Source organism: Argentina silus (genome assembly GCF_951799395.1).
Source record: "Argentina silus genome assembly, chromosome: 12".
NCBI lineage: Eukaryota > Metazoa > Chordata > Actinopteri > Argentiniformes > Argentinidae > Argentina > Argentina silus.
This window is the reverse complement of record NC_139666.1, coordinates 12,068,207-12,096,144: the sequence shown is the minus strand read 5'-3', so window position 1 is coordinate 12,096,144 and position 27,938 is coordinate 12,068,207. Positions and strand designations below refer to the sequence as shown.

At 44.4% G+C, this 27,938-nt stretch overlaps 1 protein-coding gene across 1 annotated transcript; it reads right to left on the bottom strand.

Moving 5' to 3' along the window:
• Positions 1 to 392: 392 nt before the first annotated feature.
• agps (alkylglycerone phosphate synthase) lies at positions 393 to 27,530 on the bottom strand. Its single transcript, XM_083681992.1, has 20 exons — positions 27,316 to 27,530; positions 24,469 to 24,558; positions 22,983 to 23,073; positions 22,763 to 22,883; positions 22,475 to 22,549; positions 21,392 to 21,463; positions 21,002 to 21,081; positions 18,721 to 18,801; positions 17,762 to 17,887; positions 17,303 to 17,411; positions 13,939 to 14,066; positions 13,247 to 13,298; positions 11,501 to 11,577; positions 11,286 to 11,398; positions 9,768 to 9,837; positions 9,357 to 9,418; positions 8,354 to 8,443; positions 7,002 to 7,101; positions 6,628 to 6,685; positions 393 to 2,594 (listed from the first exon to the last, which is right to left on the bottom strand). Exons 1-20 carry the CDS (start codon positions 27,489 to 27,491, stop codon positions 2,473 to 2,475), a joined length of 1,893 nt encoding a protein of 630 aa, XP_083538118.1. The 5' UTR covers positions 27,492 to 27,530; the 3' UTR covers positions 393 to 2,472.
• Between the last annotated feature and the right edge of the window lie 408 nt (positions 27,531 to 27,938).

Genomic DNA, 27,938 nt, shown 5'->3' with positions numbered 1-27,938 from the left:
GTTGACTGACTTTTTCATCTGGCTGAATAAGACCCTTTTTCATTTCCTAGCTGATTGGTGGTCATGCAATATCAGACTTCATACTAAAAAGGAAAGAATTTCTAATGCTTTCATAATGACACAAAACCTAAACTACTGGTGGATTCTATGCTTGCATTATTTCATAAAAACTCAATTTAGACTTATTGTGCTCTGTCAATCCAGAAATGTAAGCTTTGTATGATAAACTACTAGTGGCCATAATGTGGAAAAGATTTGGTGCATTAAACCAGTAGTAGAATTCTGGAAATTTGTAATTAGCAGCCTTTCATACTGGGGCCATGTTTTCTTATACAACCTAAGGAATTATAAACAGACCATTCATTCTCCCATCCTCTGGAAAAAGACTTGACTGCATGTTATATTTCAATTTATTGCACAAACAGCATTGACAAAATGTACTGTAATGTTAATACATTATCAAGAGAAGTGGAAACTAACAAAACGGTACGTACAGAACATTCAGATTTCAAGCTCTCATTCAGAACTGTCACAAGAAGTAAAAGCCTGAAACTGTTCCAAAAATGTCAACTGGGGTGGTTGGCGCCCCACCATTTCCTTCATTGGAGTTTCATTGAGGCAAAATCTTCATTGGATCAGGATATGAGAGAGAGACACTTGGCAGGACGAGGGTGACATTGCACAGGGAAGAGCTGCAGAGATAAGTATGGAACAGAAGGAATGCAGACATAGTACTGAAAGGAACAGTAGCACAACTCTTCTTGTACCTCACTCTAGCACCCTTCAGATCCATGTTGGCTACTTCAGGATTGGACACGACATCAAAACATGACTCCCAAAAAGAGGCCAAACTTAGCTGCATAATCATGGGTCAACTGTTACAAATGTACAATATTCATCCATAGTAATGGCCAGACTCAGTAGTATCATTTCCAACAAAACCACAACACTGGGACAATAACCAGGGGAGAAACTGTGTGCATTCTGATTCATTTCGCTTTTAGCAACTGAATTTGAAGCAGTGCAATTCAAAAATGTATTATTATCTAATTGTGTGTAGAGAAAGGTATGTCTTTGACAGTAAATACATGTAATACACGGTCATAAATATCAGTTAATTGTAAATATTTGTAAAGATGGAATCTGGGTATTTGCATATCCTGAATTAAAAAAATACAATTTCTCATAAGGATATATAGGTGTTCATGTATAACTAGATGTACGCATGTCCCATATACACAGCATGTACAAACATATACATACAGTATGTTTGCATGGTCTGTATAGTGGGTTCTGTGGAAAAGTCTTTGGTACAAACATGAGCACTGGGATTCAGAATAATATGCAAAAACATTCAAACTAAAGCATGTACGATATGACCCAAGTACAGTTGGCTCTGTTAACAAACCCTGTACAACAGGCAAAGACCATGCAAGGTAAAAGCAATCAATAAAAAACAAAAACATAAGTTGATAGGAACTTCACCTTATCCTACAGGTACTTCCTCAAATTACTGTTTGGCACAGTGATTTAGGTTTGAGGGGAGGGACATCTGCACCACAAGGTACATTTTCAGTAGAAGCCCCACTAAAACATAATTTAAATCATTTGTTTTTAGGTCCAACAAAATACACATCTCCTGTGACAATAATTAAGTAAAAACAAAAAGCATGAGGACTTTGGTATGGAAACAGACACCAACTGGAAACTTCTGTAATGGAGGGCACTGACATTTAAGGGAAGCAATGGGATGGCATACAAAATGAACAGGTGAAGCTGTGGGGTCCACATTGCACATGGAATATGTAGGAGAGGGGAAAGGCAGACATCTTTAGAAAGGCACAGAGCTTTAGAAAGCCATTAATGTAGAGCTTAATGCTAAAGTAGTGCCACACGCAGGTCAAATAAACAGTAAATGCTTAAAAAAAAAAATACAATTAATAAAGTTGGCAAGAATTGTAGGAAACAATTGATTATAGGCAAACATGGGAACAAAATCATTAGTGTGCATCATGTACAGTGTAAAAGGCCATTATCATGGCATAAAGTTGGGACTGACATGATTCTACAGCCCACATTTACAGTACTATGATACATACTCTGCTTCATATCCTGACCATTTCACCCCAGGTCAGTGAAGGACAGAGGCCACGATGCAACGAGTCTCAAACATGAATCATAGGTAGATGATTGTTACAGCATGTTAAGTGCAATATAATGTAATGCAGAGAATGTAGAGAAAGGTGATGCTGAATGCTCAGGGGCCACAGGCATACATGTTAGGAATGGATCTATGTCTGAAGCTGAAAGCTCAAATGACACTTTCATTCATACATAGGGGGAAAATACATTGATATAGTTTTTCTTATAAATTCACATTTAGTAACCATTAATCCAATCGCACAAGAGGCTGATAGAAAAGGTGAGATAAAGGTGAAAAAAAGAAAAAGAAAAAAGAAACAGAAAAGGAAATTAGAGGAGATTCCGGTTGCCGAAAATGTTGTCCGGGTCCACGTATTCCTTGACGGACTTCAGCATCCCGACGCCCACGTTGGAGATGGTCTCTCTCATCCATTGCTTCCGAAGTTTCCCAACTGAGAGACAGACAGAAGAAAAAATAAACACGATGAAGAGGAAGAGAAGGAGGGGAAAAAAATAAAAAGGGAATCAGCACGGCTGATTGCTCAGCAGGCTGCTGGGAGCCAATCAATCTTGTGAGAGTGAGTGAATAAACAGAGGGTGATAAATGCTTTTATTCAGAGAGGAGAAATGTTTTGCATGGCATGATTTATGGAGCCCAGCAGACTATCAAACTCATTAGGCTCTGTGTGTTCCCAGAGGAGGGGCCGGCTGGCGGCCGCGTGCCCGACTCCCTCTCTCTCTTCTCTCCGCTCTCTTGCTCTCCCTCTCTTGTTCCCTGAGCAGGCCACCACTCCCCTTCCCACTGACGCCACCAGTGTGTGTGTGTGTGTGTGTGTGTGTGTTCCTCAACCTGACCTGCACAGCCAACAGCCCTACCTCCAAGGGGGCAGATCTTTTCTGGCTGACACACTGCTCCTTCCCCCTGACACTGGTCACTGCCTGTGTGCTGGAGCCAACTGTGGCCTAGGACACAATGGCCCTCTATCACCATGTCTTTGGCTGTTTGCCACTATACTAAGGCTCCTCCAGTCCAGAGGAGGTGGCATGGCCGCAGTGGTGTGGTGCAGGCCTGGTCAGGGTGCCCAACGCTTTGCCAGCTGTCCAGCCAGACACACTCCAGAACCCTCAGACCTGCCAGACCCTCAGCAGGGAGTCTGGAGCCTGGGCTACGGTCAGGTTAGGGCTGGGAAAAGACTGGGAGAGGGCAAGAGGGGGAGGGACAATGAGTCTAACTGCTCCCTGGCACACAGTCAACACCAAGGCCCCAAACACTGACCAGACCAAAGCAAAGGATGGCTGGAAAAAAAGCAGAATTCACGAAACTGGCAAATACTGCTCCTTTAAAAAAAAAAAAAAAAAAAAAATACAGAAGAGCCGAGTGTTCAATATTTCATAATGTCTACATAACAACTTATGATAAGGGATTCCATCTCTGGAGTATCATCACTCTGCCATCCACTGTTGCGGACATAATGACTTGCCATGAGTTAGGCAAGGTTGAAACACCTCTACACTGCTCATCTCATAATATTATCCCATCTACGTTCAGTGAACCTTGTACATCACAATATACACTAAATATGCTGAATTTACAACAGAAAACCGGTACATTTGCTATCAGTCTCAGATTAAACAAGACCTCCCACGCGACTACAGTTCAACCCAAACTCAAGGCCTTTGACAGACAACACACAGTCAATTCAGTAAATAATGAATATAAAGTATAAGGTCTTGAAAGCTTAGGAAACAGTAATAAGATAGATGTCAATCTGACAGCGACAGCCGGTCCCTTAGAGCAGGAACTAGTAGTCTCTCCTCACACTGTGCTCTGTGTGTCGGGGTAAACATTAACTTTAAGGTCACACTGCCTTTGGAAAAGCACACAGATATCTAATCATCTAAAAACAGACTCCTGAGAATGGCATTATCTTGAACAGGTGCCACTGTATAGTTAACAAAGGGAGAGAACATATTCTGGGAGGTGATAGCCACTACAGGTAATGTACTCAGAGATTAGATACAGCAGGTCTAAAATGGAAAACAACAGAAATGATAGGAGTGCTGAAAGTAAGTAACTAAGTAAGTAAGTAACTAACTAACTAAGTACGTAACTAAATAAGTATGTAACTAGCTAAGTAACTAACTAACTCAATGAGTAACTAAGTAACTAACTAACTGAGTGAGTAACTAACTAAGTCAGGCTCAGTAACACACGCTCAGTAACACACACACACACACAGGGGTAAACCCAGCCCCCCCCCCACCCCCATGTTAACAGGCTGGACTGGGGAGGTGGGCAGACCTAAAGCGTGAGGGCAGCAGGGGAGCTGGGAGGGGCGCCATGTTATCAGAGCCAGCCAGGGAATCCAGATGGAGATCGGCCATGGGGCCAGGGAGGCCTGTCTCCTGACAAGACAGGACAGACAGGAGGGCCACCAAGGGCCCCACCATGCCACACACACCCAGATGGTGACAGAGGGACCAGTCACTCACCCAATCAGCACATACCCAATAACTAACTAAGTAGCCTGCTCTGCTCTCCTCCTCCCTCCCCCCTCCTCCCCTCCCCTCCTTCGTCCCACCTCCATCCCTCCTTCCACTCAGGAAGGAGAGAAAACAGAAGGTGCTGGGACTGCATCATTGCCTCCATCACAGTGATAATTTACACATCTATCTTGTCATATTCCCTCCTTTTCTCCGGCTATTGCAATCAATCTAACAGGGCTCTGGCCGTACAGCTGAGACACGCAAACAGGAGCAGGCAGTTACTTTAGAAATGACAGGAAAAAAACACACACACACACACACACACACACACACAGATCCACTAGCAGAAGATACGTCTGTGTTCCTGCTGAGAAAGTGCACATCGATAAGAGCTAGGTTAATGAACGGAAAATAACAGAATTAACTAATTTTCTGGGTTGTGTTCAGTGACCTGTGTAGCAGTGCAGTTGACTGGCTGTTAGGGCTGATGTTGTGCAGAGGCACAGGGTGACGAGAGGCTGCCTGGTCTCTTGGTGCAGCTCTCATGGTGAGAATGGAGATGGAAGCAAGTGCCGCTGCCCCCCCCTCCACCCCCTCCCTCTATATGCTGGGCTGTTTTGACAAATGGGGGCCAGGACATGAAAGAGGGGGGGGGGGGGGGGGGGAGGCAGTGGCCCTGTGTCCCTCTGATAGGAGTGAGCCAATGGAAAGGCCAGGGTGTTGGTTGTGTGCACTATGGACTACAGGCAGACAGGGGTGATGGATAGATGAGATTGATCTTCAACACCTACTCTTGCAACACCAGTGACCTGGTTAAACATTACATTTCCTTAAACATTCAGCTCTTCAATAACACTGACGACCTCGAGGCCGACCACACCGCCCGAAACAGCGGTTGTTTTCATATGATTCTAAACGGACTTAGATATGACCAACCCTAACTTGGATTTGACCACTTTCACAATGTAATAGAACCGACGCATCACGAGAGACACTATATTACTGTTGTTCCTCAACCCCAATTGAGCAATGTGTTTTGAGCAGAGTGTGCTGCTGCAGGGCTTGAGAGGGGAAGAGAAGGCAGGCAGGCAGTCTGACCTGGTGTAAACACAGGTTACCAAAATGTATATTTCCTGCGGTGCCCTCCCACCTTGCCTTCCCAGACTACATCTGTTTTCTTTGATACACAAAACCCAGCGAAACTAGCTCCATTTGTCAAGCGCTGATTGTGGGCAGACAAACCGGCCTGTCCGCGCCCAGATAGCAGGCCCCGCTGTTATTAATCACAATTACAGAGTGGGCCTTGCACACAGGAGCTGCATCAATATCCCCTCCTCTCCCCCCTGACACCTCCCCATGCAGCCCCCGGGTGGCCCGGCCACTGTTTGGAGGTCAGTAAATACCCTGCGATAACGGCAGCATCATTTACCCTGGCCCACCGCCTTCTTTTATTAGCAATCTTTTAATTTTCAACCTTCCCCGCCTTAAGGGGAAAATTGTGATTTAATATCGCAGCTGATTCACTGCATGCTGTTTTTGACAGGCGTGATGAATAGCCTGAAGTGATGTATGAAAACGACGAGGCGGATGGCAATATAGATAAGGCAGCCATTTCAGTTAGCCCTGATAGGCCTCGCTGGGAGAGTTGTTTTCCTCCCCGCCCTGCTCACGTTTCATTTGGTCCATGTTGAAATGAACAAAGAGCCATCGCAGGGCCGTTCGTCTGCTCTGTGGGAAATTATTTCGGAGGCGATGAAGGATCTCCTACTACGCAATATAACTTACATAGACCAGCACACCTAAACAGCTTGTCACACTGCCTAAATCTGACTCTAAACCATGACCTTACCATCAATCTAATTGGAGAAGCAGGTCAGGCTGTGTGAATAGGCAGGTTTTCAATGTAATGGGACTGGTGAAATAGTTGTGATGATGAGTTAAGAGGATGGGACTGGATGGGGTCGGGGTACTGTATTGGATGGGGTCGGGGTACTGTACCTCCATGGTGGTGTGAGAGGCTCCCCCCATTGGCAAGCATCTCCTCTCTGGCACCATGCTAGGAAGGAGAAGAGAACAGGCAAACCAATCAATATCTCTATCAAAAGAGCTGTAACTATCGGCACATCACCCTTAATTATGGTTGTATATTAAATATGCTCCATCGAAGTGGTATGAGGGGTACATTCTCAGGTCAGGAATGTGATTCATATCTCTACAGAGCTGAAGCACTGGACGATGGAGATCAGCGGAGGCTGGTGGAGGGAGAAATCGGAACATGGCCTCATTGTAATACATGGAACAGAATGAGGATTCCCACAGTACCTCCACCAGCCTCCACTGAAGGAGAGGAAAGGGGTGTTCAGTAGAATTACCTCCACTTGTTCGTAAACATGCACCGGATCACTGAGTCCTCTGTAGTTGAAGGCAAAGTAGAAGTAAACACAGGCTCCAGCATCGTAGGTCTGAGTCACTCTACAAGACAGGAGAGGGTGAGATACAGTGTGATACAGTGTGATACAGTGTGATACAGTGTAATACACAAAGCACAACACAAACCGCAGGCTAGTTCATGTTCTTTTGGTGTTTCGATGCTTTTGCTTCACTTGTACCTCTGGAAATGGTTTCCACATGAATCTAATGAGCATTTTCTAAGAGTGAATGCAATTTTTTCCTTTGTAATTGGAGGGCAGAGTGAAGCGAAAGACTGGGCTTTCCTTCTGAACCCCTGACCCCAATTCCCTTCATGTTTTCTCCACTGTGGAGGAGGCGCGGGTCTGTCATCTTTAATAACATCACATTATCAGGACATCAGTACACTTTTGTTGGATCATCTGAGCAACATTTTCAGTTGTTCAGTATGCAGGAACACAGCTCGACACGCACACATTTTTATATGAATTAGCAACAAGAAATTGAATCAATTAGTTTTGACATTTTTTTCGCTGTTCAAAAGATCCAAACAATTCAGGGGCTATTTGCATACATCTTTTCAAAAAAAGTACAGGGCTAACATGACAAAACGCCTTTCAATCACTTTTCACTCAATCAATGAGCATCAACTATCTTATATGGCTTTTGCATAATAGTAGAACTCCATTTAAAAAAGACAAAAATGTCAGTGTTGAACCCTAACCCTAACCCTTCCAAAAGTGGAATAACGCAAATCTATCCTAGAGAGAAAGGAGAGAGCAGCTCTAGTGCGTGTTCTTTCTCTCTCTCTCTCTCTGGCCTGTCCCGGTTGAGGGGCTGTAGGGAGGGCTGTTGTTCCTTTGACGTGGCCCATCACTCGACGCGGTGGCTTCTACAGAGGTTAAATGGACAAATCAATCTTGTCACAGGCTGCAGCCGGGAAATGAATGGCTGAAACATAATCAGGTTGAGGCCCTAATCTGTCCTCAGTGAGCAGCCTGGCACTGCTCACTGTCTGTCTGGGGTGAGGTCACTCTGGAAGGTCACAGGGTCTCGTCTACTCACACACTGGAGGCCCACTCTGAGTGGGTACGTTTTATGAGATATAATCATATGATATGCCTCACTACGTACATACAAAATATAGCTTTTTCTGATATGTGACTTGAGAGGCAATTATTGAGAGGTATTGAGAGGCATACAGCAGACCATAATGAAACAGCCACTGGTTAGGTTTTACAAGGTTTTTTTTCGCACAATGAAAGGAAGTGGGCTGTAGGTTCGACGGGTGAGAGATCCCCCTCACAAAACATACCTGCATGTGGACAAGGGTGAAAACTGGACCCCTCTCTCTTTACACTCTCTGGTGATGCGCTCTTTGACATTCCGGCAAAGGTCTAACACCCTAGAACACACAAAATAAAAAATAAAAAATAAAAATAAATTAAAAAAAACACAATCACAAACTAGACAATGAGCATGGGAGTGGTTGGACATTTAACATTGTGCGACTGTGTTGTGAGAAGGCCCTATGGCCCAGGAGAGAGGAGAGGATGAGGAGGAGAGAGAGAGAGGAACATGAGGCCATTATGCATTATGGAGACTGCTGTGGTAGCTAGCTGACTGTGAGAGGCTCCCAGTGGCGTGTAATGGCTGTCAGTCTCAGGCATGTGCAGCCAAGTGTGGAGAGGAGGAGGAGGAGGGGTAATGAGCCAGGCACATATGCTCGCCTGTGCGTCTGATCCCCTGGTCTCCCCCATCAGGCAGTCTACACAGTGGGGTGCAGTGTGTGTGTGTGTGTGTGTGTGCATGTGTGTAGCCGTGTACAGTATGTGACAAAGGAGCGACGTCCCTTCAAGATGACTCCTTAAGGGACAAGGGAGTCTTTAGGGTTATTTTTAGGAAGTGTTTTGAAAAGAGTGTGGCAATTTAGTTTTATGACGGACCGGGAGGCAGTTGGGTTTTCCATTCACGCCTAATATGTGGGGGAAGCTCATGTCTAACCACATACAGAGCACACATGAACGCGTCCTTTTCCCCATGTCTCTCTTTTCCTCTCCCTCTCTCCTCAGTGTCAGGCTGGGGCTGAGGAGGCAGCCTTCCCGCCCACGCTGAGCTAGTTAATGGGGGGAGAAGGCAGGCATGAAGGTGAATGTCACAGAGAGTGAGAGAGAGAGAGAGAGAAAGAGGAGAGGAAGAGAGGATGTGGGGGCTGAGCTACATTTCTTTGGGTCTCTTCACACTGACTGTGTGGGAAGAGAGTGATGTTGCATTCTCACACCAATTCAGGTTCCGCAAGCCACCGTTTCTGTATTCACCTGTCCCAAGGCACAGACGTCTCAAACGACTCTCCAATCACATAGTAGTCCATCCCCAAGTCCTAGCGACAAAAGACAACAAGAGAAAAAATCATTTGAAATGTCAATGGGTTTCTGCAGCATTATGCCTTGGACTTAAAAGGTACCAATCGGTGAAAGACCTCTTGCGAAGGAACTCATCTAAACAAAGCAAACGCATAAGCGCTTTTCACGGTGTACATTCCTCATTCGGAGATTCCTTGACAACACCCCTGACTGGATCAAACCAGAGATCTCTCAGGTCACCTTCTGTAGCCTTTGTGTGTTCCTTCACTATCCTATCATCTGGCAGAGGTTCAGACAGTGTCTCCCCTCCCCCTCCCCCTCCCTCCTGTCCCCAGACCCAGGGAGAACAGAGGAGGAGTGACCCACCCGGAGGTAAGCGATGACGAAGGTCAGCATGTAGCCCTGCTGTCCATTGTCCTCTCCGGCTGCCAGGCCCCTGGAAGCAGATAACAGGGTTAATATTTAACAGCTCTTTATTCTGGCCCTGCCGTCAGGCTCCTGACCACAGCTGCCTGGATTCCAGCCCAGCCTGTCAATCCCACAATGCCCAGATCAATGAGTGGCGTTCCATGTATCCGCACAGGTCAGCCACACATCCATCACCCACAGTTGCTAATCAAATTTTCATCTACTGCCCAAACTAATCAGGACACACTCATTAGGAAATCACTATATTGATTTACTTCAGGTCGTTTCTCCTCCCCTCCCCTGTTTGCTAACACCAAAAGAAAATATTCCTTCCAGAACCACCCAATCCATCACTGGCACTTGATAGGTGATGACGATTTATTTTCAATAATGGAAAAAAGAAACACGACATAGTGCCTATAGATGAGGCCTTTACAATGATTGAACTCTGAATCTGTCCTGGTTATTACCGGAGGGCATTAACCCAGTGACCTCAGGACTGTACACCGGGCTAAGGAGCTACACTAACACACAATCCATAGGGCTGCCCAGAAATATCATGTTTTTACCAGTCTAGTTTTTGAAGAACTGTTTGTTTATGAGGACTAGGAGCACAGTGGATTAGGTGTTCTTAGTAGGGGTAGGGAGAGAGAGTTTCTATGCTCTGATTCCTCTTTAATGGTGTGGAACTGTGTGGTTCCTGGTGGAGACCCTCAGGCACACACACACACACACACACACACACACACACACACACACACACACACAGTACTGTACATCCATTTATCTTTTGCTTTTATCACTCCTGTTGTCCACAGGGTTGGAGCAAAAGAGGGCGACATGTTTTCCAAATCCCACCGGTGCGGGTGAATTGGACATGTAGAAAAACTTGTTGGAGGTTAAGGAGCAGGCGGGATGGAGAAAGCATCCCTCTCTGCCTGATAGATAACTTATTTCCACCAGGGCCTCTATTGATCTGCCTCGCAATCAATCAGACCAGGCAGTGTCCTCCATCTCCCCTACTACTAGAGTGAGCCCCCCCCCCCCCCCCCCCAACACACACACACACACACACACACACACACGCACATTACCAAAGCAGGCCTGACAAGGGGACGACCACAGGTGATCCATCACTATGCTGTTTAGACTGTCCTAGCGTAAAGCCAAGTCTAAAAAGCCAAACACACCATCTCCAGCTTACGGGACTGAGCATCCATGCTAGCTTGTCCACTACTTAGTACACACCATGCCAGTGGAATCACACCAAGCAAGGCCTGGGACTGTTCCCTCACAATGAAGGGCACACCAAAGAGCCCTTTGTTAGAACTGCGCCTGAGTTCTGTGATTGGACGGTAAACTGTGACTGGTACAGGGCAGTGTTTAAGACTAATGTTCGGTAGGTTAAACCTCAGATACTTTGGATGCATATTAGGAAACATTTACAGAACTGAGAGAGGGAATGGGGCTACTAACCCAAATTTAGCAGCGATGTCATAAACTTGTTTTTCGTGCTGCAGGACCTTCTCGCGGTCCCCCTCGAACAGCAGGGTGGCAACACACAATTGGTGGGGGTCGAATCCTTTGAACTGAGGTAGACAGGGGAAAATGAGTACCTCTTTCCAAAAAGCACAGTTACATTCCAGACAGAGAACAGAAAAGTATAATTCCCATCTGAGTACTAATACTACCTTGGTGATGTAGAATTTCTTCAACCCATCCAGAAACTGTGTGAAAATTGACGACACTTGAGGCTTCAGGGCATGACCTGTGAGAACACAAACAAAAGGGTGAATTCCCTCAATTCAATAGCAAGTGGACTTCTGTCAGTTTTGAGTAACAACTGATATCATTTTTTCACACATTTAGTCACACTTAGTCCACCCATCTCTGGCTTGTTTCCTTCAGGATTTAGATTTAGATTTATTTAGGTTTCAAACAAAAGGAGGAAAATAAACGGTAACATTTGAATAACTTTACAACTGGCCAGTGGCTGCCAGCGACAGGGCCTATAAATCAGGGGCTTTCCGAAGGGAAGTGGCTTTGACACAGCGATATCCGTCTTCCTCACCCGCACGTTTTGATTTATTCCTGATCGGACACACAAAGCGCCTGTGGACAAGCGAAAATGAGGGGCTGGAGCCAATGGGATGGTTATCAATCACAGCCACAAAGTCATGGGTGACTCTGTGGGGACTTAACACTTCATTTATTCCCCTCCATCTCCTCAAGTCTCTTCATCACTTAGTGTTCTAATTGTTTCCATTCCAAATTTGATTGCGGGTCTTTAGGTCTCCCGCAGCCATCATACTCATTAATTAAATACTCAACGACCAGAGAGAGAAGGTTATACATACAGGGTGTCATTTCCCCCCTCACTGTCTCTTTTGTAGTTTCAATTTGCTTGCATTTACTGTACATCAATGTCTGACAGACACCACATGCCAGTCTCATTTTTCATCTAGCGTATCAAGATAAGTGGCGCTATACTTTACACTCTGTCGCAATGTAAAAATGAGAGGTGAATACATCAGATCTCTTCACTCAGAAGCCATGGTGATTAAAAGGGAAGACAAGCCACTAATAAGCCAAAGAAAGACCAGTATCACAGAGCCAGGAGTTTTGGTTATTAGTGCAAAGCCTGGTCGCTTCATCTTGCCTACTTAATGCTAAGAAGTGCATACTCTGTGAAAAAGTGGAAATATATGGGAGTTAATGAGATCCCAGGAGACTGAAGAACTTTACAAAGATGTCTGGCAAGGCCTGATACATTCCACCAGACCTCAAGAAACAATATCATAAAACTTCAATATGAGAACTGCTTAATTGTTGCCAAGGTCATTTTTCATTGTGCTTTAATCCTTGAGTTGTGTGTGTGTGTGTGTGTGTGTGTGTGTGTGTGTGTGTGTGTGTGTGTAGCTCCTCTACTGGAGAAATAATGATCAATTTAACTTAATGCAACGCAGCAGAGGGTGAAAGCATAACATGGGAGAAACGTTGCCATGCACTGTTCTTTTCTCAAATGGAATCCAGTAGAAACAGGCATATACAGAGCCAAGTCAAATGGCAATTAAAAAGAGCTTCAGATTCAAGAAATTATACGATTGTAAAAAAATAAATAAAAAAATGAGTGAAAATACACGCCATGTGTGGCCACATGCTGCTCTTCCCTCAGATCCCAGCTATCAGGAGATACAGAGGTAAACTAAAGGGAATGACTGAAAAAAAACAACAACAAAAAACAACCTGAAAATGGAAACCAGGTCACCCACACAGGCAGCATAGGGAGCTTAGGGAGCTGGAGGGTAGAGTCACAGTTCTACGAGAGCACTGTTTGACTTTGATATTTACGTCTGTGTTCAATAGAGAAAAGAGGATTCCTGAGAGAGATTGTAACACACGTGGTAATAAAAGGATTCTGAATGACGCCGACTTACCGAACTGAAACTGTTCGTTGTCCATTAGTCGAATGGATGCTGGCGCACACCTCTGAAAATAAACAACAGTTATTTTAGGTGTTCACATGAGGAAGAAACACTGATTAAAATCCCTTATAATATCATGATACAGTACATAATGATAAATAATGTAGCAACATGAACAGATATTTATAGATGAGGTTGGCCCGACTCCTGAGGGTATGGCCCTGAACACCCCAGGCTCCGGGGTCGATACTTTCATTGTGCGCTCTGCGCTCGGCTAAAACAAACCATTTCTGTAGGTGTAACGAGCGGAGCTGCACAAATCATATGCATGTAGTCATCAATAATGGTTGCATCAGCACTACACACAGGCAGAGTAAGCAGAGGTCAGCTATTCTCTATTGCTTTTAACATTTAAAAATACATTCCTTCCTATAATTGGGGATCTGCCAATCGTACCCTAACTACTGCACACAGTACAGCATTGATCTGCACTCTCAATACCTGTATAGTTACAGTAGGATACTGTACTTATTGTATTGACACACTGTGTCAATTACACCTCATTTTTGTCAGGTTTTGAAGAGATATGGACTAATGCTATCATTATACATACATATATAATATACATACAGGTCTTCGGGAAAAAATAGGAAACATAAAAATACATATTATAATGCACAATGTTACCCTTAAAAGGATGTTACCTGTTTGGCAACTTCTCGTAGACAGGCCACTCCCTGCTCAAAATTGGGAAACACCACTGACCCGTACTTCTGGTACTCTGGGATTGGGCGGATCTTCATCGTTACCTCGGTAACCACACCGAGAGTTCCTGTGGAAAAACACAGTGACACGTTACAAAACACAATATAGCAGAGGAGATGAGTTCCTACTACCCTTATACCCCTGCAGTGACTTCTGTGAAAATGGCACTAAATATAAACATGGTCAACATCGGTTAAGTGTGTTGCTTTAATAACAGTAGTAATAACAGCGTTAGTACATGAGTTCAGGTTTTGGCTGGTGACCTGTGCTACTTTTCACCTCTGTGATCTGGTTTCTTACTGCTCACAGGGGACCGAATGAGATTTATCGACTCAGAGAGTATGAGGAAATAAAACAGGTCCATATCAAAGGGAAGGACCAGGCTAACGCCAAGATGACATGAATGTTACACAAGGGCTGCCAGCAGGCTTCCTGACCCCAGCAGGTACCAGCTGTGTCTGCTGGTTTAGGTTTCATGTCCCATGTTCAATTATCTGCTCAGAGGAACCATGTCTGTAATGAATGCTCTTTATCACAGAAGGATCTGTGGTTTCTAAGCACTCTGCAACAGATCTTTTCTAAAAAAGAAACTAAAGAGTTTGCTTCAGAGAGCATATGGGGTTGTCTTCCTGAGGATGAAAAGCCAAAGTGTTCAATGTAAAACTAATTGTAAATACAGCAGGTGAACAAAACAAACTTCAGCACTGCCGCTCCTAAGCACGTCTTGAAATTAAATGTTTTCTTATTCATATATATATATAAAAGATTTCATGTAAAGACATGCTTAGGAGCATATATATATATAAAGTATATATATTTTGTATTTGTATTATATTTTTTTTAAAGGCACCATAATACACCATAGGATTGTAAAGCATCTGCTTGAAACAAGATGTTGTAGAGAAATATGATAATTAGAATGTTCTGCTTTTATTGGCATGGTAATGGGCATAACTATGCAATAAACATGTCAAAGAATCAGTTTACAGTGCCCTCATCTCAGTACGGACAAACTGGCTCAATAAAATCAGAACTGTGCCGAGGATTCTAATAAAGCTTTTATCTTAACGAGATCACAATAAATAGTGATAACCTCTGCCATAAAAAGCCTTCATAATTCTGCCACCAGTTCATCATTCTCAGTAAGATAGCTCGATGTGAGCTTTCCTTAGCGTCTGACATGTCTGTAATTACTACTTCCATTAAAGAGCACAGATGTCTTGCAAACAGCTTTGTGGATGTTTATGAATGATGGTTCATTCCAGAAAACATCAACCGTGTTGAGATATCGTCAGGTTATTGTAGCACACTGTATTGTATACACTGTAACCTTACTTTTTCTTGGCCTATTTTCACTCAGAATTTAATATAAATTTAGAATTTTAATATAAATATAACTGTTTGTTATATTCTAATATGTCATAGAATAATCACCATTTGCATAAAACCTCAAATATATACTTAAATGTATCCATTTGTACTTGTGCCTCGTGCAATGTCACGTGCATTAGTCTGGTAACAAAGGCATTTCCCATGTAGGTGATGTATAGACTCCACCAAGGCAGTTCCATTAGAGACCTTCACAGCTGTTAATGAGCCCTTTAACTGTGACACTACATGCCACATGCTGCTCTCTAGTGGCCCAACCGAGAACATGTGACTCCATTACGCCTCAACAAATACCCTCGGCTCCTCTCGGGGGGCCTCGCCCCCACGCTGTACCACCACGCAGCAGCGAGCGAGAGAGAGAGAGAGAGACCGAGAATGGGTGAGACCAGCAACAGTGCTCACAGCAATGTCAATGAACGCCACTTCTCAGAGGGGAGAGCACGTTGTGCGTGAGAGAGACAGCGTGAGCCATTTTTACTGCTACCCTGTCTGTAAACTCAACCTCCCTACAAACAGGGTTATTTAGAGGAGATGATCATTCCGACAGGGCACCATGCGTAGTCACCTCACTCTGGTACCAAAAGAGACAGCGTGGGGGAGGGGAGGGATAAAACACTTTCCTGCCAAAAACGGCAATGAATAAATACTCTGATGTAGAATGGCACGTGGCTGCTAGGCCCACTCACTCCAAGTCAAAGCGGGCGGTTTCACATTGCATTAACTCCGCACAACGTAAGATTAGCGCTGGCCCGCTACACACACCTGCATAGCGCTCGCCATGGCTGAGAGGCCTTGGAAAGACAAACTGATTATTATTGATTATTCCAATTATTCCCTTTACGCTGTTTGCGGCGTTTGCGGAGGAGGGGAATACTTTGCATTCAGGCCTACTCCAAGGTCATGGAGATTAGGGAGACCCGGGATACTGTGCGGTGAATGAGAAGACGAAGATGGGTTTGCAGTGTGTGTTTTTTAATGAAATGGATGCCTTCCACTTAACATGCGGAGAGAGCATTGTTTTGAGTTTCAGTGCAGTGCTCTGTTGTTGTGGCCTAATGTCAGGCTGTGGGGTGGGGGGTGCAGGGGGAGATATTCTAATGAGACTGAGGAGAGGTGTGACCTCCCAGCTCCAGCAGCAGCCCCCCCCCCCCCCTCCCCAGGAGCCCCACACACTGACGCAGACGCTAGCCAAGGTGGTCCTGTCTTCTCCTACGCGGGCTCCAGCTCCACAGGAAGGCCTACGGGCTCCACTAGCCCTAACAATAGCCTGGGAATAACATCCATCTCTCCACACCACACTCACCACTCCATGGTGAGAGACTTTGAGAATGACCTCTAGATGTTGCGTATATACTGTATGGTCCGCTTAATTCCAAACTCTGTGAATCGAAGGTCGTTTAAAAAGAGATTTGATTTGACTACATTAAATATCTAGTTAGGCTCTCATTCGCAGATGTGTGTTAAGTATCCATTGAAAACCATTCTAATGAGAATGGAGATCTCTGCAGCGATCCCAGTGTTGTCAGTGAGCAGATTGCTGTGCTTTGTTGGGCGACACTAGCGAGTTTGTACCCACAGCTGTTTAACACCGCGGTGCCAGGAGTCCCTGGCCCCCATCATTATGTGGGGGGACCTGGCATATGGCAGTATTCTCACTGGGCTTTCACAAGGACAGGGCGCCGCGCTACAGAGGGGGCAGGGATGACCCACATAGGCCTCCGAACTAACATTCCTCACAGATAGTTACTTAACCCTGGTTAATGTTAACCTGACCAGCAACATGAGAACCCCCCCCCCGATGCTACACTGGTGCTATCACTCTCACACACGCAAACGCACACGCAAACACACGTGTCAACTTCTGTCGTGGTGCGGTCACGAGACAGGAGAGGAGCAGAGCATAGTGGGACTTACCCTCTGAGCCCAGGATGAGGTGGTGAATATCTGGACCAGTGGACATACGAGGACCCTGGCAACCCTTCTCTATCACCCCTCGAGGGGTAACCATCTTTATGTGGACCACCTGTCCGGTGGAAAAACAAGACAACATGTTGAGATGTTTATGTCAATAACCATGATTTCACAAATTGGGGCAACAGAGAGGAGGGGTAGTTCACAAATTCAAGACCATATGCTGTCAAACATTAACATTTCTTAACCAAAAGCAGGTCTCTTTTTACATTAGAATGGTTCATAAACACTCAAGCATCATGTGGAAACATGTGAAACAATGTCGGGCAGGGAAGGACAACTTCACATGTGAATTACTCATGATTGCATTTCATTTTACTGGAGAGCAACCTTTTGCCCTTTCCCCACAGTGTAGGCCAGTCAGAGCAGGCCTGGTCAGGGAGAGGAGGGCAGGGTACGTACCAGGTCCTCAATGTTGCCATAGATGTTCTTCTTCATGCCTGATGCTCTAGTGGCCACCCAGCCGCCCAGGGAGCTGAACTCCATAGAGTCAGGCTCATGACCCGTACAGTAACCACTCTCGTTGAGCTGGGGAGAAGAGTACAAGAAAAATACACTTCTACACCCATTTGTATTCATAGGCACGCATACACTCATTGGTAAATAAAAACCTGGCGTCGTGTAATAGTTACGAAACCGAATAGCAAGAGGCATCGAGGACAAAAACAAATTCCTGCTCGGTCGTTGGATTCAATCGTAGACTCGTTAGGCTTTAATGTTTAAACTTCGGGCTTTATGACATCATACATTTTTACAACAGCCTAAAATAAACCGACCACAAAAAATAAGTTGAGGAAAAAACAGATGAGTATCTTGGCCGTGGGCTGCCCCAGGCTCCAGTGCTGGGCCACGGTGGCCATGCCTACCCTGCTCTAATGGCGGCTCTCGTCCAGGTGACGCGGGCAAAGGCAGGCGTTGTTTTATTACGGCGCTCCCCCGACATGCAGCTTTTAACGCTGAGCCATCTGCTCCGTCAAAATGGCCCTGTCTATATGCAGAGGTAGCGTCTGTTTGAGATTCAGCCCACGCATTCCTCCACATCAAACACCAGCTCCTTCTCAATTTTTCTGAATTAGCTTGATGGTGCCATCTGCTCATGGCCCGAGCCTCAGTCTCTCCCCTTCAGTGCTCCACTGTGAAACTCTTGGAGCCCTTCTCCACAGTCAGACATGCCTAGCATCTGATCCCTGGCACTGAAAACCACACAACCAGGTTGAATAGACACGGCTGCCTATAGGTGAACAGTTGTGTAGAATACAGCCTATCCGTAGCCTGTATCTTAATGACATAAGCTCATTTTAGGGGATACGGGTATAAAAATGGATTAGTTATTTGATCTGTGATGAATGCGAGGCACTTACTAATCTCTCCAAATCCTGACCAATGATGCCAGCTTCAACATGGGCAGTTAAATTCTTCTCGTCGATCCACAATATACGGTTCTGCGGACACAAAAACAGGACACACAAAGTTCATAAACTTTCATTGCTTACATCGTTTCTACCACTAGAACAGGCATCAAAGAAAATCCCTTCAGAGGGCTTAAAGAGTTTATGAAAAGCAGGCGCTGTGTCCAAGCATCTGACACAGGTTAGCGGGAGAGGATCTGGATTAAAATGCAGTTGCGTTGACAGCACATAGTCATAGCTGTCTTCACTGTACTTTAAAACTGCCATCCCCCACTGAATTACAGCCTTCAAGTACATTCCAGTTGTTGAGGCAGATTTCTAGATCCAATGTGAGGAGAGCATGAATTCTGTGATGATCACAACATTCAACATGACTGGCTAAGCGCCTAGGTTTGTTTAAAATGCAGGGAGTACTTCCAGTAGCGTCCCCCGTACGAGCGTGGCCCGCACATGTGGCTTGAGAACTGGGCCGTGGGGAGGACAGTGGTAGATGTGGACAGTGGTAGAGGTTAACCTCCTTTTAACATTCAATCCCACAAATCCCCCTTTGGTTTAAGCCTCTGGGCTGGAGTCCTGACCCGCCACAGCTTGAGCTCCTCTCACACCTGCCATCAATCATTCTCCTGAGGTCATAAAGAGTCTGCTCCTGTCATACCCCGGCCTTTCATGTGCCCCGCTCAGCGCTGCATGCCCTGTGACCCTCGACACAGCGCACTGGTCACTGGTATTTATGTCACCTACTGAAGTGACTGGTCCACTAGCAGTGTCCACACCGCCCATAGATCACATCCACAGAGACCTGTCCCACAGCACTGTGCTGCACTGGTACAACATGTACTATTCTCTATTGAGTTTCACCTCTCTATTGAGTTTCACTTAACATTGTTGGCTTTGGGTTTTCCTGTAAGATCTAAGGACAGCTTTAAATATAGGGCGACAGGATTCTCCCAAAGCCAGGTAGTGATAAAGTGAGTTTCAAACTAGTGGGGTAATGCTGCTTTAATGTGGATAGGACTAGAGTCCGACCGATACTGGATTTTTGTGTCTGATACCGATGCTGATTTATGGGGGGCAAAATTCACAGATATCCGATATACCTCCTAATATATGCTATTAATGCTGATTAGGCAAAAATCTCTATATATCTCAATAAAGACCTGAAGTGATCTCAATTGATGAATAGGGTTAGACGAACTTTATCAAAGTGGTAAATTGTGCTCTCTTCACAAGAGTAAACAAACCTGCGTGGTGCAGGACCCAAGCTGCTTGTGACAAAAGTTAGTTAGAACGTCTCTGAAGTTCGTGGATAGCTAGCCATGTTAACTGCTGAAACAAATGATCGGTAAACAAGTGTAAAGTAAACATGTTGCACCCCTCTATAAAAGGAGAGTGATGGAATGAAGCCTGTGAATGAAGCTTCAGCTTCAGCTAATTCATAAACTTTTTACGATCACTTTTTGCGATCACTTTTTTTAGGCCATTAGGCTACTGTCGTACTACCTCTACAAGACATCTTTACTTCAAACACAAATTTCACCAATAGGCTAAGACAACATATTTGCACAGCCAAATTATTTGGTTACAAATGCTACTGGCTATCAACCTAGGTTACACAACTCTGGTTTCTGTATTAATATAGACCACTCACAAAATATTATTCCCTAATGTGTAAGGCTGTATGCCTACTGCATTAGGCTACACTCCTAGCTTTCCAGTTTGCACCCTATTATGACGTGTTTACTGATGAATCGGCATCACCTCAAAACTCCTAAACAATCTCTAGGGAAAGAATTTCTGTAAAAGGCCAATATCGGCCAATAATATCTGTGCTCCGATATATCTGTCGGGCTCTAGATAGAACCAAGATGATTGGCTCCCAGAGTAGTAGCCTTTAGAGCAATAAGTCTGTAGTGACCATCTCCTATCCTGTTTGCAGGACTAAGCTCTAAGTGCATCTCATGCAAAAAATATAGTACCAGTTGATCTATGCTATGCAAGATGCAACAATGTACAAAAGTAATTACTGAAACATAAAAAAACGAACTACTAAAACAGTAGCAGGGTTTTACTTCCTACATTTTGGGTGAATCATAAAAAGTGAGGCAAAAGTGCTGACTAGAGCAGATCTTTGTCTGCAGCACTACACCCTGTGCTGTTGTGGCTCAGGGTGTAGGTTTTAATGACAGCTCTGGATTTATTGTGGGCCCCATCTCCCAGCTCTGTGATTACCCACCATCTGGGAGGTATCCAGGGAGACGATGGAGCGGGTCTCCTCGGCGGGGCACTCTAGGCCGCTGGACACACTGGTTCCTCCTGGGGGAGAGAGAAGGGGGATGGGGAGGAGAGGAGAGGGGTTATGGTGCCCGTGCTCTTCAACTCATTCATTGTGTGTGTGGACTGGCAGGGCCCTCATTCCACCCACTCCACCAGTACAGTCAAAACAAACACACAGGATACACATACACAAACACAATGTTGATCTTATAACATAAGACATAATTGTGGCTTAACAAATCCGGGATAGTAAGCTTGACTAACATGTTGAGGCATATTCAAAACATCTCTAACCGACATCTAGAACTAGACTGTCATAAACTGGGTTTGCGGCAGTCAAGATACTCACCCCCGTATGGTATCAAACAAACATTGTGCTTGCATGCCAGCTCCACGATTTTCACCGCATCGCTATGGCAGTCTGTGAAAGCAAAGGATAGCTTACTTAGACGGCATTACACAGAACACGGAATCCATGCCATTATCCAACACAGCCATAAATTAGTGTTACCGCCATAACAAGAGTACTCATGTGGCAAAGGAAATAAGCAACGGCACATAAAGCATGAGCCTAAGGAAGACAATAAACATTCAGAAGGCCTAGGCCATTAGAGGAGAGAGACAGGGATAGGCAGGGGGGCTTCCAGGGAAAGATGGCTCTGATTTGCCTGGGGGCATTCCTGAGATGGAGTCAGAGAGCATGAAGCCCAGGTCTCACGGGTGGGATGTGCGGGATCAATACATTGAAGGTCCTGTGGCCAATCACTGCTCCCACGTCCATTCACACTGGGCCGGTGAGTGAGGGGAGAGAGCAGCAATATCCACCTACATGGATCTGCTTCACTGGGCTCAGGCTCCCTTCGGTCAATGAGAAATGCCTCCATTCTAACACATTCTGCCATCCAATTAAAGATAGGGCTTTGGCGTGGGGATTACAGTTCAAGAGACTAACCCTCCACTTAAAACATACAACCATACTAAAGTAACTACCCTGGAATGTTAGATCACATAAGCTGAAGCCTGCAGGATAGGGAGGTGAGATTTTGCAGGAGATTTGGAAAATCTGGGAATTTTCCTATTTGAATGCTGGTATAGGAGCTGGGTGATTTGATGCCCATTTGGGAGCCTGCTAATCAAGTTTAAGCTATCAGTCAACACTCATTTGCATGATAAAATAGTGCCATCCATAACTGCAGAGAACCAATCTCGGGATCATAATTCATGAGGGTACAGTGCTGGGCCAGGCCGTGGAGTATTGGTTGTCAAACGCCCTCCCCCTGACGCCTCTTATTAAGCCTCCGCTCATACATATTAATATCCCTATGCCTCTGCAGAGATTAACCCTTTAAATCACCTAAGCCAGGAGGGAGCGAAGCTATACAATGAGGGAGGGGGGGGGGACTATTAAAAACAGCGATGACGCTGAACTCACTTGGCCACACCACCATATCTGGAACTCGTCCGAATCTCCCCTCTCGGAGGGCAAAGATCTCATGTAGGCAATGACCTGCGAACACATACAACTACATTGTAATCATGTCATCAGATCCATGCTGCTGTGAATCTTCTTCATACAATAACATGGCTTGGAGGAATCCAAAACACTGTGTTCATGAATATCTTCACAAAGCCAATAGTCACAATGATGACATTCATTCTGTGTGAGACCCCTCCCGACTCCTCCCCCCGTGGAGCACCAGGCCTTCCCATCATGCCTCACCGTGGGCACGGTACACCCTATCCTCTGCTTCGTGGGAGAAAGGGACGCCTGTGGCCTTCAGCTCCTCTGTGAAGGCGTCGTTCAGATTGGCTGGCTGCACGGCACCGGCATTAAGAGCAGGCTGGAACAAAAGGATGGGAGGAGGAGCCATTAACTGACTGCTGCTGTCACCGTAATTCAAATGAACAAAGACATGGGACTGAAAGTGAATTATCCTTACTGTCGCTGGGGTTTTATGCTGCATACTGGCTCCGAAGGTGCCTTCAAACCAGTCCTTCAAACTGGGCATGATCATCCCACTTAGCCTATACCTGGACGTGACACAAAAAACAAGATCATTACTGGACAAGTTACTCCACAAGGCCACAAAATGTAAAGCACAGACATATCCCCCTCAGACCTAATGTGTTATGCTGCGAGCCGCATTATAAATGTACAATTCTGTCACTGTGTATCGTTGGTGCGGAGCATGCGATCTGAGTGGAATGAGGTTATTAGGCAAGCCCAGTGACAGCGCTGTCCGTGCCATCGCCGTTGCACCAGCCGCTGTATAATTGAGCTGCTGGCACAGCTAAGGCCGGCCCATCAGGGGACTGTAGTCTGCCTTTGTCCAACAGAGCATGAAACACACTCCTTAATGAAAAAGCCTCTGTCACAGGGAGCTCAGAGGAGGATGAGGAGAAATCTCTCTCTTTCTTTGATTTTCATTCCTCCATCTCTCCAGCCTCACATATGTAGCCCAGGAAACATTCAGTGGAGAAGGCGGAAGGTGCAGATAGAGTTAATACAACGTAGCTTATAAAGGGGAAACCATTTGCTGTGCGACATCCTGTACAATTCGACCCATTACTCAAACACAGTTCCATACAGCCAGGTCCCTTTGGTTTAGAGTCTGACAGGCAAAGCTCTGTTCTTAAGCCATATATCACAATTACAAAAACACAAGGCCCACCGCCGCCTCGGCTTCCATCATGTGAGACTAAGATAAAGGTGTAACGCCGAAAATGAAGGCGTGCCAAATAAAAAAGCTATCCATTGTGTTGCCAGGGTGTATTGAGGCGACACTCAGTCACTAGAGACTGTGGAGACAATAGGCAAGGCTTCTCTTCACCCACAGAGATTCAAACAAATCATTTCCAAGACCACCACCCGTCAGCATATTTCTAAATTGTTATAGACCACACATTCAAACCATCATCCCCTGGGAAATGTTGTCATTAACACAAACAATAGACACCACTTATCTATGGTTGAATGGGAAGTACAAACATGGTCTCTCAGAAAGACAGTCAAGGGAGTTTCAGACAGTTGATAATAGAGTAGTAGTTCTCATTGACCTTCTCAGATCACAGTGCGGATACCTGCCACTAGATGGCAATAGCATCACACTCTCAGCAAGGTTGACTAGGAGGGGGAGGTTTTAGATTTAGCTTGTGTGGAACACGCTACTATCCAGAAAGAGAATTGTATCACTGAATAATAAGGATACCTTGACTGCTAGTTGAAATATCATCATTTATGAGGAAAATCCATGACAAGTGTAGTAGTTTTCCAAATGTATTGTATCTACATTAAAAGTCAGTTTGGGAATAAAGAAAACTTTGATTGTACCCCAGTATGTGGAACCATGACTCTGATTCATAAATTGACGAGAATAAAACTTCATGGTTGTAGCAGTGATACGTAGCAACAGCAGCATACTGTACCTTTTGCCTGTGAATTCTGCTTGACCTTTCTTGTTGAAGAGAAATTTGGAATCACTGTACCCCCAGCCATTCCACTTCATTATCTCCTGTCTGGAGAAAAGACAAAACAGTTTCTTTGAGTTTCATTTTGTTACAATAGCAGGTTCATATGATCATGTAGTAGGATAATACTCTCTGCTATAATGCTGTCTGAGTGTCAAAACAAGACAAGATAAACTTCTCAAGGTAGCAAGACACAAAGATCTGGATACTTGGGGCACGAACATGGCAAATCGTGAACATTTCATCATCTTCTTATTTGATATGTTGTTGCACCACACTTTATTTGGTCTGTTGGGTAATGGGAGAATGTTCCAGGTTCAGTCATTCAATGAGCTTTACACATCATGGCTATCAGTTGGCAAATGTGCAGTCTAGGAGGCTGCGGTCAGTCAGTCAGTCAGTCAGTCAGTCCCACCCATTCCCTGAGAGGCAGGCTACCAGCTGTGTATGGCACGCAAGCCGGCAACCACAAGCCTGTTTCCATGGTAACACTAGGAAAGCAAACTTCCAACAAGAGTTATGAACAGAAAACAGGGAGTTGCTCCCATGTGCATTTCCTATTCAACAACATGACATGTGGCAGTAAACAAAGGTGTATTCAGCAACGGCCATATTCCTATAAAAAAAAATATTTGTATATGTCAGGAGAAGATGGTACTGTATCTATCAACTTAAATACTGTATCTATCTAAAAAAGGGATCTAAGCAGTATAAGCCAAAATTCAAATGTCAGCTGGAATTTTATCATCTTAATCTCAGTGTTCCTATCTACTGTATAATTAAACTCCTCCACAAGTTATGTGCTTCATCTGTGTTAAATCACTGCAGTCCTAAGGCAACCCTTTTCAGAAATCAGTAGGCCTATAAGTTATAATACGTCACGATTCAAGATTTCACCAGCCATAAACAGAAACGGGCCAGTACTTCTAGAATGGGACCGTAAGTCATGCTGCTGCACATGTGATGGGAAGCTAACAGAGTGGAGTTAAAACTGATGAATGCCTGCCGAACACAAGGTGTCAATTATGAGAGGAAAGGAGACAGCGACATACTCTTTATGCTACTCTGTGTGCTGTCCTGTCATAGCCTTGTCACTGAGCACTGACACAAAACGTTGCCGCGTCAACAAGCAAGCAAATATGGCTGTCAAGAGGTTAATTAATTTATTGTGTAAATTAGGTTAATGGATGGTTAGTGGATCATTATTGCTCTGAGAGCTGGGTGACCAACCTTTCGAGTCAGAGATAAATATTACACAAACCACACATTGCATGAGATAATACTGATAACAAACATAATGGTTACTATAGAAAGTCAAAGATAGCCTAACTTGGTTGCTGCATTCAAACCATTTAAACAGAGAGAAGAAAAAGGCTATGGGCCCACGTAGAAGATTATCTATGGAAAACCAAAGTCAGCTCACATTAATTACAAAGTCTGAGCACAGGGGCAAAAGCAGGCACTGACTGACACTGTACAAGTCCAGATCACTGGGTTGGGATTCAGCATGGCTCCATAAAGAAAGAGAGAGGGAGAGACCCCACTCAACCTGAAAATCAAGCTTGATCCAATTTAAGCCATCAAACTCAAACGCAAGAATGGTAACTTAGCCGACCTGGCCAACAGGCACCACTCAGCAAATAACAAAATCAGGTCTGAAATACACCAACGGGTAACTCTACAATTACATATGAAGTGCCATAACACTGAGCATTGTCAATATTCTTGTCATGGAACCATGGAAGATTAAACATTTCCTCACATTGTCAAATATGTCAGACTGACCAGGACAACAGATGGTACGTTTCACCAGGCCAATTTATAAAAGTTGTTATTAGATAGTAGAAACCTAACATTAGGCCTATGGTTTGTTTGGAATACAAACACTTTGTGCAATAAAGGTCATTGCGTTAAACATGTCTGACACTAGATGTCACTACAGCATGTTGGTGAAAGTAGAACAGGCGACTCGCCTCATAAGGAGTTGGAAGTCAGACCACCACAGGTCTTAGCCAATCAGATCCAAGTTTTAAGCAGAAAGTTTGACCTGCTCAACTTTATCCATACTTATTCATATTATGGTCTGTTGATTAAATAATGGCAGGGAATGGGTGGCCAACTGGAAAAAAAAACATGACCCTCTAGAGTAACAAGAATATGAGCATACAAGGAATATCATTTATGATTACTATTTATTTCTTTAAAATAAATATTGGTCTGGTACTATTGTTGGCCACTTACAACAGATACTTGATATAGACCAATTACCAAGTAAATGGACATGATATTGCCAGTGTTACAGTTAACAGGCTACATTTAGCCTACCAAACGGTAAACATAGATGGAACTTGTGCAGAAACTAAGTGACCACTATAGTGGTCTTGAGTCATAACATTGACTCGTTGACAGTAATCTATGATTCGGTAGAGAATGACATTCAAAAACATTGACCTGCTGAGCTCAATGTCAAATTCAACACGGATTTTTGAAATAATATCTGACAACATTTTCTAGCTGACATAGCTAGGGGAAAAGATTTGAGCGATGACTGTTCTGTCCCGCCGCACCCACTCCAACAATGAATGAACACTTTGTTTGTGGGAGTACCGCACAAGTTCCTACCATAAAACAGAGATGTCTAAATATAACAATATCATACCGATTTGCAATAACCATCAGCATAGCAAAGCAATGTTTTAATTACTAATAATGCATGCTGTTTCCAACTATATGATAGTCTCTTCTCTTGGCTAGCATTTAGGCTCTCCATCCACTGATTACACCATCACCGCCCGTCTCTCTTACCTCCTCCTCGGCATAGTCTTTGTATTCGCGACATTTGAACTGGTCGTTTCTTCTTTGCAATCTGTTGCAATAATCCCCGATTCGCCATCCGCATTTTTCTGTAAGTGACCGGTAATTATCCTCAATCTTTGCTGTGCAATTCGTTTCCTCTCGGAGCTGTTGCTGTTTGACGCCATGCTGCTTCCGTGTTTGTGCAGGGAGAGGCAGCTGTCAGAGGTCAGCCCAGGGAAAGTAGGATGTGAGGTATATTGCAACCGATTCCCATCATGCATTGCTTGAAATATGTATCAGATTTTTATTACACTGTTATCAGATTGGCCACATTAACTGTATCAATGTTGTTCCTGTTGCAATATGAATTAGGCTACAGTAACAGTAACACATGTTGCGATTCAATGTAATGCTCCTTTTTTTTTTAGGCCATCATTCACACTAAAAATATATTTTTGGCAAAATTAGGTAAAATGTTCATGTATGTGGCATTTTAATGCAAGAGCTTGGAGAACTATAATATTTGAAAATGAAAAAAACAAAAGTATTGCATCAGACATGACAGATAAATTAAGTGCTTAGGCTGCTAATCAAATGAAGGAATGGGGTTTGGGTAAATAACAACTTCAAAA

Coding starts and splice junctions, on each gene's coding strand:
- agps (XM_083681992.1), bottom strand. CDS start 27,491: ATGGCGTCAAACAGCAACAGCTCCGAGAGGAAACGAATTGCACAGCAA. Junction 22,550..22,762: donor TAGGGTGTACCGTGCCCACG/GTGAGGCATGAT, acceptor ATGTGTTCGCAG/GTCATTGCCTACATGAGATC. Junction 8,444..9,356: donor ACGTCTGTGCCTTGGGACAG/GTGAATACAGAA, acceptor TGTGTGTTCTAG/GGTGTTAGACCTTTGCCGGA.